Below are 17154 nucleotides of genomic sequence, written 5' to 3'. Positions count from 1 at the left end.
TACTTTTTTTTTTTGTGGAGGATTAGCATGTCCATGCATCACCTCAGAAGACTGATGTGGCCTGTGCTACCTGTTCAGACAAACTCCAGATGGGAAGGCCACCCAGGAGGCATCTTGGCCCTGAACCGGTCAAACTCTTAACTAGTTTCTCAGCAGTACCACAAGCACACAGAAGACTTCAGGTCTGGTAGGCAGATGTAGCTGAAGCTGAAAGAAACTAGAAACTAGGTTGATCTGGTTTATGTAACAAGCAGAAAAACTGGGGACCAGAGTATGGAGGAAGCTGCTTTGATCAAGGAAGTGGGCTGTGCCAGAAGCTCAGTAAGAACACTGATTTATTTGGGGATTGCTTATACCATGAAAGAGAATAACTTCACTTTGGGATTGTTTTTCCCAGCAAGAGGAGGCTGGGAGGAGTAGTGGGCAAGCCTTTACTCTGAGACTGGAAATGCGTCCCCCCCACATAGGGTGTGTCTGCCTCTGACAGTGCTTGTTTTTAAGTACTGACTCCCAGCTGTAGCAGATGGCTGGAGGGTGGCAGCAACTGAGATGACTTTCTCTGTCATCCATTTAGCTGAGAAGTTGATAGTTGACTGCTAAGTTTTGTATATACGATAGTTGTCCTATCTTTATAGACTGTCTCAGCTTCAGGTTTTAAATGGATTTGTAGGATAATGTCCCATGACAAAGTACAGGAGCCTGCTATGAATGGGCTGTTTCAGAATACTGAGGTCTCATGCAAAGATTTCAATGAATTCCTAATTGTCTTCAGAGCAGAGTAGCTATGGTTTTTTTCCTATGTGGCCATAAATGGCCTTTTAAGAGATGACTTACGTGAAGTGACTGTAGTTCTGCTGCTGGGAGTTGTTCAGTCTGCACTTGAATTGCTGAAGATGTCACCCAAAAGTGTCCTCAACAGGGTTTATTTGTCATGTGCCAATTTCCTCTTGAGTGAAAAAGGGTACTTTAGCCACAAGCTCTGAAAACTCAGTCTTTGTAATCTTTATAATTTGAAGGAGTGTAGCATGGTTAAGACTGGGCTTTCTGAAATTTACTGCTCTGCAGTTGCTCTGGTTATTTATCATGTCTATATATGAGCCTGTGAAAATTCTCCTCTTCCTCAGCCATGGTTAAATGTACACATTTATGGACACCTAGTTATAGTTCATCATATTCAAAACAGTGTTATGGTAAAGCCAATATAAAAGGCAGTCCAACTAACCTTGGTGAGCTTGCCTGTTGTTTATCTCTTGGAAGAAAAAATTGATTCATGCTTTGAAAGTGGTAGGGGAAAAAAAAATCATCTTATTACTACTTCTTTCCCTTCTTTCTTTCCCCTGAGACAAACTCCAAGGTGAGTGCCTCTTCATTTCTGTAGTTGCTGTGGTTTTCAGCCAGAGCTTCAGTCTGCATTATCGAGCTTTCTGGCAACGCAAGGTGGCAATCAGTCATTCCGATGTGATGTGGACAGATAACTGAGACGTAAGTGGAAACTGTTGATGGAGCTGACTAATGCTCCGGCGGGGAGTAAATTATTAGCAGGACTGATCTGGGAGCATAGCTCTCGTAGAGGGATGGCGTGGAGGATCAGGGCTAGTGTATACACCATCAGTGTTGCGGTGTGAAAGGCAGGCTGCAGATAAATAACACACTGTAAAACTTCCGTGCTGTCCAAGCGAAGCCTCTTACCTTTTCAGGCAGCGCTGCCCTGTGATGACTGGGCTTTGTTGCCATGCAACATGGGAAGAGAGGCTGAAACTTTGTGTGCCTGGCACAGATTAGTTTAACAGAGAGCTAAATTCTTGTCCAAGGCTCTATATAAGAGGTTTAGAGATCCCCGCCATGAGGAAAGAAACAAATGCAAGGCAGCTTGCTCTTGGATTATTTTTTATAATTAGCTTTGTTATGTAGTTATGACAGAATCTAGGAGCTGTATGAATCAACAGTAGGAAAGGCAAGGAGTCAGGAGGTCTGTTAATCTTCTATCATCTGCCAGCTGTCCAGTGAAAACACTCTTTTGTGTGGTGTTAGGAGGTCTGGATTAGTCTTTTAACACCTGCAGGCAAAAATGTTGTACAAGAACATGTGAAAATCATTAGAGCAAAACTGTCCTGACGTCTGTGATTGGAAAATGCAGACAGCATAAGAATGGAATTAGATGGATTCAGCTGTAGCTTGCATGTCTTAAGAATGCAGCTGACACGACTCAGACCAACAATTAAGCAAGTAGGAAATACTTAAGGGGCATTTGCATGCTCTGAGTTTGTATCCAAATTGCTTGGGAAGACCAGGTTTCTGGGAGGAATAAGCATTCATGGGACTGATTGAATTAGAACAGAATAATAGCTGTCATTAATAGATTTATGTATTAACTAGGCATGTTTGTGATTAAAAAGCATTGTCTGAAGTTCTTTGGCAATTTAGAAGTGATCTCATGTAATACACTAACAACCTGGAAGCTGCAGTAAATCATAACTACACGTACCATTTTCCTACTACATTGATTTTTTCAGCATATGGTGCTCTGCTTCATACTTATTTAAAAAAGGGAAGTGTTGAGTCAGCTTCAGAAAACAGATATGACAAAGGTGGGTATGCTAGCAGAGGTGATGTTCTAACAAATGCCTTCAATTTATTGCTTAAAACTTAATTTTTTAAAGGTGTTAACTCTGACTTGGGTTTTTAAACAGAATCAAGCTTTGTTATAATCAAGGCATAAAAACTGGAGGTTAAATCAAAGCTTCATTCTGAGGCTTGCTTTTGTTTTGTTTTGGAACTTCTAAAATAAGGAATTGATAATAGAAATTGATATCTTGTCTTTTTAGTTAGAGCAATGCTTATGGATACTAATAAAGGTGGAAAGTAATTTAGATTAGTAGATGTGTACTGTATTTTTTTATGTTAAAAATAACATCAGCAAAAACTCTGCCTTCAGTATTTCTTTTAATGTAAAATGCTTAAGATAAGTTAATTGGATAAAACTAACCATATCTGACTTCCAAAACACGCTGCCAATAATTAGAACTGATAATCGGCACTGGTCTTAACACAGATGTGCTGGATGGCGTAATTAAACACTTTGCATTCCTTTTTCTGTCTTGGAAAAAAAGGTGACTTCCATTTTAGGGTCAAATTATCTCCTCCTGATAACTAGTCTCTTGCAGAAAAATAAACATGTCTGAGCTCAATTGATCCCTTAACCTTAGGATTTCTGGAGATATAATCCGTGCTGCCTTGCTGTCTGAATTCACGACCAAGCTGTAGATTTTCTGTTGGCATTTTTGACAAGCTCAGAAGTTCAAAACCTGTACAGTGATCTTACTTCTAAATTCTTGATAATAAACTGAGATAGAGGTTTTGAATGCTTATCGCTAATGTAGTATGTTCATGGTGTGGTTTTTTATTTTGGGCTTTTTTTTTTTTTTCCTTTGTAGACCACTAAAGCATTCCTTCCCAAGATGCTGGAAATGAATCACGGACACATTGTGACAGTTGCAAGTTCCTTGGGATTGTTCAGTACTGCTGGAGTGGAGGTTTGTTACACTATAATTAACAGTAAATTTGGCACTTCTTGCTTAGGATAAGCTTTTTGTATTATCAGCTAGAGAAAATAAAGTCAAATCTTCAAAGATACTTGGAAGCCATGGTGCTGAGTACCATATCAACACATGGCTCCGTTCGAGCAGGATCTGCAGGACTCGGGCAGCCACTGTATCCACCTACTTTGCAGGTGGACTTGCCGCTTAGAGTGAAAGCCTAGGATGGCTAAGGATTTCAGACTGCTAAATGATCTTTGAATTGCCTGATGAATTTAGGAACCTAAAAGGCGCCCGCCTGCCTTCTCCTGTCAAGACCTTCAGTGCTAAGCTTGAAGCCAAAGGCAAGGATTTTCAAAAGTAATGTCTTCTGTTTCCTGTTTATGTGGGGAAATGGCTGCCAGCCTTCCTTCCACAATATATGCCTCACCTGCTTTACTAGGCTTCCAGTTTATAAGCATTAGGTTGTTTAGTTGCTAGCAGCTGGTTGACAACACCAGTTTGTAAGACTTGTTTGGTACATAAAACTAGGTTAGGATTAGAGCCTATTATCTTGCTTTTGGGGTCATTAGCACAAATGCATGTGTGAGCAAAATTTATACAGCATTCATATTATGCCATAAGCACAGGCTTCTTTGCATATACGCAAAGGCTCAGTCCAGGACCTTAAGCCGCAGTGTTTCATAACAGAAATGAATGAAGCTGGTGTAACTTAAGGCTTATTAGAGTATTTACTGTCTTGAGAAAACTACAAAGAATTTCCTGGTCTGTGGGTGTGACCACCAGCAGAGGTGGACACATCCAATGGAAAACTCAAATGCTACTGCTGTCTATGCAATTATTTTTTAATGTTGCTGAACTTAATATTTTTGAGATATACAAGATATAGCCTCTTCTGAAAATTAAATAATATACTCAAATCTCCATCATATCTTCTGTTGAAACTAACCTTAAAAATAAAGCATTTAAGATTTTTACACATATGCCCTGCCAACTCTGCAAGCTTTTTTCAAATCTGACCCAAGGTCATATTAGGTATCTCAGTCCTTTGTTGTAAGACTTAATATTTAGCAAACTGGTAAGTGGAGTAACTTGATGTGTAAGCCTGCCTGATTCAAAGACTTGAATCCAAGGTAATATCCTCCTACATTCAGATTTCCTGCTTTCATGATTCTTTGCTAATTACCTCAAAAGTAAAGTGATAAATGAGTTGATGTGATGCTCTGTTCAGTGGGTGTCTTTTGTTGCTTTGAAAATATGTGCAGAATCACCTCAGATATGCATTGGCTTTGAACATGATTCATATCTGTTCTTTTTAAGTTGCTTTTTATTTTTTTGCCTTGTTCATTGCCAACACAGGATTATTGCGCCAGCAAATTTGGAGCTGTAGGTTTCCATGAGTCTTTGAGCCATGAACTGAAGGCTGCTGAAAAGGATGGAATCAAAACAACTTTAGTCTGCCCTTATCTTGTAGATACAGGAATGTTCAGAGGGTGCAGGATCAGGTGAGTAAAATTCATCTTCTGTCCTGTGTCTGTGGTGTCATAAAAGTACTTGAAGGTAGCTAAACTGCTACCATAAAAATATTAATATAAGTATTACCTCTGCTTTTAATATGTTAGTGTGATCTGTAATCCTGACTCAAAAAAAAGGGACTTTCTAAAAATCAGTTAATGTCTTCTGTACTTAGGCAACACAAGTTTTGAGCTATAATTCTTGTATCTGAACAGTGAATATAAAAAAACTGAAGTTTTTGTCCCTGCTGAGGCATTCCAAAGAAAGTGAGCTAATGAACTCTCCATTGAGGTCCGCAGTCTTTTGTGTATCTTATTAATCTGTCTTAATCAAATATTTCAGAAAAGAAATTGAGCCTTTCCTTCCACCCTTGAAGCCAGAATACTGTGTGAAGCAGGCTATGAGAGCTATCCTTACAGACCAGCCAATGATCTGCACACCTCGCCTCATGTATATGGTCACCTTCATGAAAAGGTAAGAGCTGAAATGCCAGTTCATCGGCAGTACAATTTATGGAGTACTAGTAAAATACATGAGCATGTCCACTTTCTGGGTATAAACACTCTCCCACCCACACAGGCCATAAGTGCCGTTTTGTTAGAATTCATAAGTCTTTGGCTTGCGTGAGTGTACGTTATTTGCTTGGGAAACTCCATAAAACTGAGACCCTGTGTATTATGCATCCTTGTTTTACCCTTCTGGTATCTTCCATTCTCCTTATATTCCTATTTTCTTTTCAACAGACTTCTCTTTCCTTTGTTTGGGTCCCTCTTTAGGAATGGGGCATGAGGCAGCTTCCAGCAAAGGAACCTCTAGCTGTTTGTCTCTAGAACCAGTGTGTAGGAGGGCCTGCCTGTGGATTCTCTAGGACTTGCACAGATAGGGTAGACAAACTGAATGTGCAGATTTTCAGAACTGTTTTCAGACTGTAAGTTTGGAGGAAGGGCTATTTAAAGCCATTACCTCCTTTGTCCTGTAGTGCACTACAGGTTTTGGATGGGAACTCTGTTTAATCTGTAACCAGGCTGACATTTCAGTGGTGCAAGGTAATAGAGCCGTTGTCTCAATTCCACTTGTGCAACATCAATTGCATTCTAGTTTATAGAGAACAGCTTCACAGCTGTCTGTGTTTTGTTGTGGGTTTTGGGGTTTTTTTGGTTTGGGGTTTTTTTTGGTTTGTGTTTTTTTTTTAATCTCTAGTGTGTAGGAGGAACCTTGAAAACATAGCATTGTCTTATTTTCTTTCTGCAAGGGGTGGTTGAAACTAAGAACCTTGGTGATTTTTATTGTACTTACAAGGCAGTGGTTCTCCTCTGCCTCAAGTCTCTAATGGTGGGCAGGATCACCAAAGACTAGAGGAGCCTGCAGTGCTCACCTCTTTCCTGGAAGAGAGTATGTGTGTCTTCTGTCAACAAATCAAGACCACTGTCAGCATCTTTAAGAACTAGCTTCCTCACCCAGAAGCTCAGAGGGTGCTTCAGTGCTCTCTGTGCAAGCAGTGCCTTATGCAGCAACAGTCACATCAAAGGCCCGTTACCCAAAGGGTCTTGCTTCAGTACTTTAGCTTCCAACAGGGAGATCAAAGCTTCTGCATAATCTGTGCCCCAGGCAGCAGCACTTAGATCAAAGGCCCTCCAGTGGCTACTGCACAAGCAGTACTACTGGCAGCAAGGACACCTGTACCAGTGACATCTATTTCTCAGTGTTTCAGTGGTCATTACTCCTAATGGCTAGACTCTGTGCATTGCTTTCCACTGAATGAATGTCTGCTGCTGTTTGCTGGGGCTGAGGAAATCCCATCTTAGTCCTTCACCAGAGATCCTGAGTACTGTACTCAGTATAAATAAAGTAAATAAAATAAAGGTAATATTTTGTGGATGTGGGAAGGAGGGGAGGGTCTGTCGCCAGGTATCCGTCACATAGTCACCTCTTGGAATTTTATCTGGAGGGGGAAAAAGGAAATTGCTCTCTTTACTTCAGGCCTCTCTTTTTGAGGGTAGATGATTGAGTTTAGAATGTAAGTCAAGGTTGTTAGACATCTGGTGATCAAAGAATGGCATTAACTAACACTAATCCCACATTAAAGATTATCTTAAATGTCTGATGACCTCTGCTGATGTGGCTTTGAGCAGATGCTTTCCTTTTAGTAGGCCTTCTGTGATGCTCTTGCCCCCCTACCCCCTCCCCCCCCTTTAAAACAAGCTATCACACTGCTTGTGAAGAAGCAGCAGGAAATCTGCTCTAAACTGGAGGCATGTGAATAAGCAGCTTCTTCCTCCTTTCTGCTTGCCAGTGTGGTTGGGACTCCAGAATTTCAATTTTCTCTGTAAGTATCCCCGAGGAAAAAAAAAAAAATCCTTTAAGTCTGTTAGGAAGCCTTTCCAATAGGTATTATGTTGCTTTTAAGGAGACCAAGTACATAGTGGAAGCAGAAGGGTTTTGTTGTGCTGTCTTCTAACACTTTTATAACCTCTTTTTCACAGTATTCTGCCCTTTGAAGCAGTTGTATGCATGTACCGGTTTTTGGGTGCAGACAAGTGTATGTACCCTTTCATCGCGCAAAGGAAACAGGCTACAAACAACAATGAAGCAAAAAATGGAATTTAACACTGTTTTGGATGGACTAACCTTTAGAGGTGAATATGAAAATATTACATGACTGAATTGCGAAGTGCACTTGCATCTAACAGATGCAAATGTCAACATCTTACTGTGGCATTCTCTTGGGTCCTAAACCTGTGTATTGAACTCTAAAAATCAATGGGTTTTTTATATACTGTAAATAAAACTGACTAGAGTACTTGGAAAATGTGATAGGTAAGCAAAGTGAATTTACCGTGTAGCTGCCACCGTCGTCCTTTAGAATATCACTGTATGTACAGTAAACTAGTCATACTACTTCTTGTAGGGATGCACTGTGTCATGTCTCTTCCTCAGCATGCTGAGGCTGATAAGAGCTGTCTCCAACTAGAAGATGCAATGTTTCAGAAATTGTTTGTCTTTCCCTATGTTAATTGGGAAGGGGGAGGGAGGGAAAACTTGAGATTTAAGCTACTGCTTATGACCTCTTAGCAAATTCAAGGACAGTTTCTGAATGCACCTCTTCACGTTCACCCAAGAGCTCTAAAGGACACATGGCCAAATTGTGGTGTAATTCTCTTTTGTAGCAATTGTGCGTGTTCTTTTTAAACAAAGATAAAAAGAAATTTGTAAATCTCTGCCAATTCAAAGGCAAGTGAATGTCTCATACTCTCAGAGCAAACTTGTACTGGGCATCTGGTTTTCTAGGAATGCAGTCAGTGATTGAAACTGACTTTTTTCAAGTCACTTGATTTGAAATATGCTTTGTTCTGTTTCCCTCTATATGCCAGAGTCCAACTAATACTATGGACTATATGTTTCTTTTCTTCCTCCTCATTCTTCCTTCTGACAGAGTTCTCCCACCCCTAAGGAAGTTGTTGTATTAAATTTCTGTAACTGGACTTGTGCCTAAAAGACAAAGCAACTCAGCTGAGATACAAACTGTTTATGTAAGTGCTGGTCATATGCCAATTATTAGCAAAGGAAAAATAGAATAACGCCTGATGCAACTCTACATGCGGAATATGGAAGGGTGTAAAGATTTTTTTTTGAGTTGTACTCACATTTTAGAACAGCAAATGACATTTTTACAGTATTTTTTGTAAAGCAAACAATTTTGTGCCTTGAATAATTTGGTAATCTGTATTAGTGAAGCATTGTAAAAGTGAACTTCTACCTCTGTATCTTAATGTATACCATCCACTTGTAAACTACTATCAGACAAATTGTGATTACTTTTTTAGAATGTCTTGTTAAATAGTGACCAATGCCTGTGGTTATTAAAGTGAGCCACCTTTTCCTTAAAACAGTGATTGCAATGCTTCCTTGAAAGACTAAACTAATGCAAACTACTTGTGCCTGTTCCGTAGCTCTTTAGTATCAACACAGTTCAAATATTTATTGCTCAGTTCCTGTATCCAGTTCATCAGCTACATGGTTTACAGTGTAATCTCTTAAGTCTATCACTAAGTACTGTGAAATTAGGCTTTAGGAGCTGACAGTTTTCTATAGTTTGTAAACTCATCGATGAAGTAACTGGTCAAAGAGCTTTTGAATAATATTCATTTTGGTTTTCTATAGAGCTTCATTTAGATCTACATAAAAATGACCCAGTGTGGATGCAGTTTTAATGAATTTAAATGTAAATACTGTTTCAGTACAGCTGCAGTTATTGCTTCATATATATATCATACATACAAAAAAAAGGTATCTGTGTGGAGAATAGTGTTGTTAACTAAGCCTGTTTAGAAATTAAAGTAGAAGAAACTGTTTACATTAACCCTTACTCCAAATTCCATGCTCTTTTGAAAAAACTTCTTAATGACTTCCCCAGGGCCAAATTAACTCCTGTGTTCTTACAGCAAAGTCACTAAAAGCAAGTACAGCAAATTTCATTCTATTATATAGCATCATTTTAAAGCACACTTCTTTCTAAGATGTCTCAATCTATATTGCTGTCTTGGACTAAGAAGCAACTTTTAAAGTTTAATATATTGATACTCAGGACACTTATTAGCCTGATATAACATGAAAAAAAAGAAGCTGCCCAGTAATATCAAGTTTCTATAAAACATTGTGCCAATTTACAATGGTTATAGACTTACTTAAAAAGTAGGTTCCAGGGCTTGTAGGGCTCTACTTTAATTATTGAATACTTTGTCATCCTGGTTTCTGTACTACCATTCCAGAAATATGATGGTCCATCTCAGTTCTTGAACTGTGTGGCTGAGGGGTGGCTTGTGCGTGGTGTGCTCTGTGAGCACGTTTCTAAAACTTTTTCAGACCCTTAACTTTTCACCTTCTATTCAAAAGTCAATTAGTTACATATAGAGAAAGGGGATACCAGATACCTTGTAGATCTGGTGAGAATTGCTTAAGAGCTTGTGGGGAGAATCTCTGAGCCTAATTTCATATTATTCTAGTTTGTCAAGTAATATCAAAGTTATTGCCCACAACATCCCTGGAGGCAGCTATGGTTCCAACCTTAACAAAATGGATAGTGCTTGTCTTGAAAAATGGGAGACTGGGCTTAAATTCAATTCAAGCCTCCAGAGAAACAAATTCAAAGTGTCAGTTTCTCCTGATGTAGATAGGCTGCTTTAGAAACAATCCTGAAACTTCTGTCACCTCTAGTCACACCTTAAAAAAACAGCACATAAAGAAGCTGGTCACCTGTCCGAGAGGGTTTTTGGCTGACTTGATGGTTTCCAGTTGCACGGGTGACTCCTATGAAGCAGGAAGAGAAGACTTGTGACTGAGGATGGAGTGGGAACTGGGGTTTCCCCTCTTTAGTTTACCCTAAACAGCTGCAAATACCATGTGATACTGAGAGTTTTCTTTAGCACTACAGTCAGAAACTATGAGAATTACTGTGTCTCTACAGGGTGGTGGCTCTACACCAATTAACTGATAGACTGAATTATTTCAGCGCAAAGCCAGTGCAGTTTAAGTAGCTCAGGTAAAAGTTTAAATTAATACTTTAAACTAGTAACTAGGTGTAGGAATGTTTTCCTTCATTCTGTAAGACGATGCTGCAAAAGTTTACTGTTACATCCAGATGAGCCAATATGGGCGCGTCTCTTGGTATCTTCCTGTCTTTGTCTTGCTGTAGCAACCAGATGGGATAGGCAGCTGATGAAAGTGTTCTCAGAAAGCTTCTATCTTAATGGTGCTAAGCTTATAGTCATGTATATGAGGTGTTTGAAGATCATTCTATAGCACTGTACTTCCCCTTAAGCAGGACAAATCACACCCTTATCTTGGCACATCTACAATGGTGCTGTTAACCCTAGTTAACAGTCAGTGGAGAGAAATCGGGGCTACCTGATTTAGGGACTTAGAGTTTTTTGGGGTGTTTTAGTTTGTGTTCCTGTCTGATGATTAGATACTTTCACAACACAGGAGCTGGCTGCTTTCTCACAGAATCACAGAGTGGTAGGGGTTGGAAGGGACCTCTGGAGATCATCTTGTCCAACCCCCCTGCTTGAGCAGGCACACCCAGAGCAGGGGGCACAGGAGCGCATCCAGGTGGGTTTTGAACATCTCCAGGGAAGGAGACTCCACAACCTCCCTGGGCAGCCACTTCCACTGCTCTGTCACCCTCACAGGAAAGAAGCTTTTCCTCATATTGAGGTGGAACTTGCTGCGTTCCAACTTGTGCCCATTTCCCCGGTGCTGTCATTGGGCACTAATGAAAAGAGTCCAGTCCCAAAGTCGTCTTGCCACAGAAGATGTCTGCATGACCAGTTCAGACATCATTATCTGTGCTTGGTCAGAGGAATGGTACCTTAAGGGTTTGTATGTGTTCTGTTTAAACCAAATCTCAGAAGGTGTGAGAGAACTTTTCCCTCTCTGAGGAATAAAATTCCTCAGATTTGCCCTGTGGTAAGTATATGTGCATAGACAGTTGCTGCAATATAACCGGTACGTCCGAAGTGTGCTCACAGCCAGGCTTACCTTGTGGTAGCTTAGTTCTGGGCTTACACTTGGAGAATTTGTCTGTGTAGTTCCCACGTAAATGTCTATACAAATAGTTCTCTAGCACCAGGCTCAGTGGTGCCCAGAGACAGGGCAAGACGCAACGGGCACAAGCTGAAACAGGAGGTTCCTTCTAAACATTGGGAAACACGTTTTCACTGTGAGGGTGACCAAGCACTAGCACAGGTTGCCCAGAGAGGTTGTGGAGTCTCTACAGAGATATTCAAAAGCCATCTGGACATGGTCCTGGGCAACCGCCTCTAGGTAGCCCTGCTTGAGCAGATGACCTCCAGAGGTCCCTTCCCACCTCAACCATTCTGTGATTCTTCCAGAAAAAAAGGGAGCCTAGTTTCTGGTTAGTAGACACACTATGAATGTGAATTAGCATTTCTTATGAGCTTGACCATGTAGGAAGGAAATGTAGAGTAATCTGAATTCACATCTCCTATACCCACCTCCTATATGGACAGTCCCAATGGGAAGTGGAGCCTCGGTTAATTTCATTAACTTTATGTAGCTCAATAGAAGACTGTAAACCTAGATTTTTCCTCTATCTGTATGATAAAGGTGTCTGGGGGAGCAAATTTATCCGTGTAAAATCTGAGCTGTTCTCAAAGTGAGTCTTCCTTCTCTTCTGTTCCCTAGTCTTTAAAAGGAGTCTGGGGTCGCCAGGTTACTAGACTGGGTGTGCCCGTTAAGTAGTTGGAGTGAGATAAAACAAGTTTGGCCTTCAAATATCTTTGCTTTTAATGTTATTAGTTTCTCGTACCATGTACTTGTTGGTTATTTTATGTATGAATTTAGCTGTGGATTGGAGCCCATAAGCTAGATGCCAAATATAGTAAAAATCGTGCTTTCCCCCACACCCTGTTAGGCCTGTTCAGACGGTGTATGTAGAGTTGTTAATGCAGACTAAGTACGTACTTTAACTTACATCATACTGACTTGTGCAGAAGACCTTTAAGTGGGGTAAGCTAATCAGGAACGATACCCTTTTACTTCATAATGAATAGATAATTCAGGAGCAATCATTATTCTTTACATTCAAGCACCATCATTGCTTGCCGTAGCTTTTGTGCGTAGACAAAATCTGACGAGCCTTGTCTTTAGGAGCAACTTGAGGAAAATCAGAGGAATCAAAGCTGTGTAGTGAACACACAAAGAGGATTAAGTTATGGACCACTGTGGTTCTAAAAGTGTGCATCTGCACAAGAGTTTAAAGCATATAAAAACATTAAATTAACCTCTGAATTTGATTCCTAATTTTTCCCCATCTCTCTGAGTAGACAAGTCCTAAGCATCTGTACAACAAAACTGGATGATCGTAACACAAAAGGTAGTCTGGTAAGTATTTATCCTCAGAGTCTGTTTCTGTCCATTAATGCTTTAAACCCAAATTTTCCAAGTACAGAAACTTTGGGGCTCTGCTCAGTTTTCCGTTGCTGCCAAGTTCATACCCCATGAACAGGAAATAAAACTGTCTATCACAGAGATAAGGTCTTCTAACAGCCCCTGAAACAGGGGGTTAGGCAGAACTGTTTGATGAGGGCACCTGATTTAAGGCTGACTTTGTCATGAAGCTCCTAACCCCAAATTCCTGGCGTTTAGTCACACAGCTGCTGCCCTCCTTCGCAAAAAAAAATTGGGGAATCTAGGGATGGTCCCCAACAACGTGTATGTTTTATGTCACTATGTAAAACCCCCAAACCTGGTATCATAATTAGCCTGTTATGTTTCAGCCTGGCCATTAAATGCTGATGTATGTAATGACAGAAAGTATGGCTTTATCGTGCCATCAAAGAAATGGAGAAATTTGTACTAACTTTTTTTAAACATAGTTTAAGTGGACAACCCAAATATTTAAAATAACTTTAGAAGTAACATTCCGGCTTACATACTTATCTATCTGCTTAATGCTGACAATACACAAACAATTCATTTCTTCCACACACACACAAAAAAAAAGCTTTTGAGCTAAATGATGAATGTGCAGAAGCCAGGATCAAGTGTGTGTGTGTGCGCGCGCCTGTGTTTGTGCATAAATTCAGTTGGCAGGATACTTGTTTCCCTTTTCCTAGACAGGGCAATTGTAGCTCTTAGCCAAGAAGACGCAATGTATTTTGAAAAAATGAAACCTTTAAACGCATCCCTGTCCGTACAGGCTGACTAAACTGCCTTCAAAATATTAGCCTGTTCTGATTGAAAACATTTTGGCAAACGATGTGCCTGGGCCAGTGTCTATGGCACTGGGATAACTGGAGCCTTTCTTTCCTAATCCAATTATCAATAAAAGCTGCTGTGGCAGTGGGACATAGGGAATAGCTAGAGCTGAGCCACAAGGAAAGCTAGTAGCTGCATCAGGGAACAGGTCTTCAGTGGGAGAGGAAGAATGGGGTGCTAAGATGGGTCTAGGGATCTCCCCTCCATACCCTGTGCTAGCAGCTTCTGTTGTAGAGTGCATGCATGCACAGCGTCCCGCTCGTGTGCTGGCATCCAGCCCTCTCTTCTCATTGCAGCTGCAAGCAGCCACAGTCCTGGGCTCATCTACCAGTCCTCATCTACACACATCCTGCTCAGAAGTTATTCTGGAAGAACTACACTTAAGTGTGTGCCTGTGTTTGTGCATGCGTGTGTGTGCCCTTATGTTCTGCAATAAGCATAAACTGTTCCAGTCTAACTTAAACAAGAACAGTGCTCTGGAGTAAGAAGTTCTGTGCTCTGGGACTTACTCAGGACTAACCAGTGCATTTTGAATGCCTGTTGTACTCTCATCTACACCAACTGTTAAGTCTAAACAAGCCCATAGAAGATAATTACAGACCTTTATTGGGACACGTCCACTTAAGCTACAGATAAGCAAAGTTAGCTTAAACCTGTTCTATTTTATGCTGTTTAGAACAAACCTTACTCGATAAAAGTCAGGTCTTTACATACATCAGTAGTTAAAGGGCAGGCAGAAGCTTGCCAGAGTGATTAGGATGTTCAATTTTCCTGCCACACCGAGAGCCAGGAATATTGACCTATCCAGCTGCCTTAGAAAGGAGCTCCTGCCTAGTTAAACCTCTGGCGTGTAAGGTGAGATGTTTCATGTCAACAGCAGGATCAGAGAAGATGGAATTAAGGTCTCCCAAGTATCCCAGAATCAAGCTAGTGTCAGTGCTCATCATTTTGTGGGTGTCTGCACAGAGGTTTCATCACCAGTTCTTGTCTTGTTACTCCTGCTAGTTCAGCATCGCTTCTGGTAGCAACAATGGGAGCCCCAGTGCAGCTATGGCTCCAAGGAACCAGTGTTTCCTCAAGGGCTCTGCTTTCCCAGGTCTTGCCTGTGAACTGCAATACTTGAAATGCTGAGGACTGGCAGCTTCTTGTCCAGCAAGTGCTCACAGTGGTGGGAAATAAGCATGAGGAAGATGAGACCATGGCTTCCAGCGGAGGGCTCATAAACCAGAACAGTCCAGCAAAAACACTGATACATGGATTTTCTCATCTCTCATTTGTATCCACAATTCAAACAACCTGATAAGAAATGCCAGCTTTTCTCTGCTTGCAGCAACTCAAAATAAAAATAATTTAAACAATTGTTGTCTATATTTTAATTCTGAACTTACAGAAGTGACCACTTCTCTGGTTGTTTAACTAACAATTCTGACATTTAAAAAATAACGTGTGCCTTATATAATACATCATCTGTTAGCACATGCAAAATAAGGCACTTTATTAGTCCCAGGGCTAAACTGGGAATTTCTGAGGAATATTAGGGGGGGTTCTGAAAATGCAGGTTGTTCAAGCGATAGTTCAGTCTGGTCTAGCGTTCTTTCACATCTTTATTTTGTGTAGCAAACTAGATCAAGTGGAGCAATTAGAAAATGTGCAAGTGTCCTTACTAGATAAGAGAACAAATTAAGCTCTCTGCAGTAATGTCAGGACTGTGAAGAGGTTATAAGCTTTGGGAGTAAGTTTTTAAAACTAATTTGAGCTATATTTTAATATGGAAACCTTATTTATAGGCAGAGCACTTCTGAGCCACAGCTGTTGGTGAAATGGTGTCTTCTCAAGGAAATAACTCATTTCTCCTTTACCAAAAGAGAACAGTAGTAACTTTCACTAAGTCACTGTCCTACTGAGGTTGGGACTGGGACTGGGACTGGGTCAGGGACAGGGACTGGAAGAAAAGTTGTGCCCAAGTTCTCCATTCCTGGAAAAGACACAAGATTTTAGCTGAAATTAACAAGTACAATAGACTTGAAGGTAAGTGTTTGCAGAGTCACTCCAACAGGCAGCTTTTAACCTTCTCTCACTTTTTAGTATTATAAATATATGCAGTCCCCTGTGATGAAGATTCTCTGAAGGCCTTGAGCATCTAGTAAGAATGGTCAGGTCAGCCAAGGCAGCCCCTTTTTTCTGAAGGGGCAAAATTACCCATGAAATTCCACAACCCTTGATCTTGTGGGACCCAAGTTTCTGGTTTTCTCAAAAAATGCATATTTTCATTTTTGCCTTCCTCCTGATGCTAGAATGATCAGATTTGGAGATGCTGTCAGTGTTCCTGGGATTCACCTTGGGAAGCCAAGCCTTTGTTACTAAATATTTGGAATCGGACCTAAAATTATTCTCTCACTAGGGACTCATAACACAATCTGCTGCCTTGAAAATTCTTACACGAAACAGCTTGTGGGACCGGGATGGCTGGGAAGCGGAGAAACTAATACGGCACTCTGGGCCAGAGGGAGCAAGGCAGAGCAAAAGCTAAAGCCCCACTGGGAAATTCATTAACCGCAGCTCCTACAGCTGCTGTAACTTCCTGTTCTGTCACTGTCTGGAGTTTTTCCTTGAGTCCCACTCCCTGAAGACAATTCCAGTGTCATGGTCAGGACTCTGAGGTTTCTCACCTGCTGAGGTGCTGCATCCCCACCACCTCCTCTCCCTACCAGGGGCGAGGGGCCTGACCCAGGCCAAGAACCGAACCACACGGGCAATGTGAGACCTCCCCATCTGTTGTGTCATTCTCACGAGGACAAAAGGGAAGTTATTTACCATCATTTTCGTGCGTTTTCTTCTCTTCCAGACTACATCGAGAAGTTTCAAGTGCCCACAGCAAAACAGGAGCGATAGTTACCACTTGTAGGCCGGCCTGCGGACAGGTGTGCCTTTTCCGGAGAAGTTGCCCCTTGAGCCTTTGTGCTGCACTGTCCACCTACAGTCCTATGAAAACATTTCTAGCCCCAGAAAAATAAAACACAAGGTCATAGGCAGAAAGCACATATCCTAACACCCATTTCACCTGGCAGAAAAAGAGTGTGAGAATATATGTGCATGAACAGGAGTGTATATAGATAGCTAAGAATCTCTGACTCCTTGGGCAGTGGGTTTTGCAGGCAGCTCCAGGGCTTCCATAGGCAGTCATTTTCTGTCAAGCACCTTTTCCTTCTCCCCTGGTAGGAACCAGTCGCACATGCAGCTTTTTCAAGAAGAAAGACACCACACATGGGAGAACCTGACCCCTTAAAACAGACAAAGCGAGGCATAAGTTGATGAAACATGGAGA

The 17154-nt window shown here is 41.1% G+C and overlaps 1 protein-coding gene across 4 annotated transcripts in view; it reads left to right on the top strand.

Annotated features, from left to right (window-relative positions):
• The window catches only part of RDH10 (retinol dehydrogenase 10), a 32905-nt gene extending 17718 nt beyond the window's left edge, over nucleotides 1-15187 (top strand). For 2 of the 4 annotated variants that reach the window (XM_064442546.1, XM_064442543.1), the window contains exons 3-6: nucleotides 3435-3533; nucleotides 4896-5041; nucleotides 5394-5525; nucleotides 7535-13558. In XM_064442546.1, the coding sequence (XP_064298616.1) occupies nucleotides 3435-3533; nucleotides 4896-5041; nucleotides 5394-5525; nucleotides 7535-7658 (501 nt within the window). In that variant the 3' untranslated portion in view covers nucleotides 7659-13558. Of the gene's footprint in view, nucleotides 1-3434; nucleotides 3534-4895; nucleotides 5042-5393; nucleotides 5526-7534; nucleotides 13559-14925 lie in introns of those variants that run through there. The other 2 variants (XM_064442545.1, XM_064442544.1) reach the window with 2 other exon arrangements.
• The last annotated feature ends 1967 nt before the right edge of the window (nucleotides 15188-17154 follow it).

The sequence above is a fragment of the Phalacrocorax carbo genome, chromosome 2 (genome assembly GCF_963921805.1).
Source record: "Phalacrocorax carbo chromosome 2, bPhaCar2.1, whole genome shotgun sequence".
NCBI lineage: Eukaryota > Metazoa > Chordata > Aves > Suliformes > Phalacrocoracidae > Phalacrocorax > Phalacrocorax carbo.
This window is presented reverse-complemented; position numbering and strand designations above follow the sequence as displayed.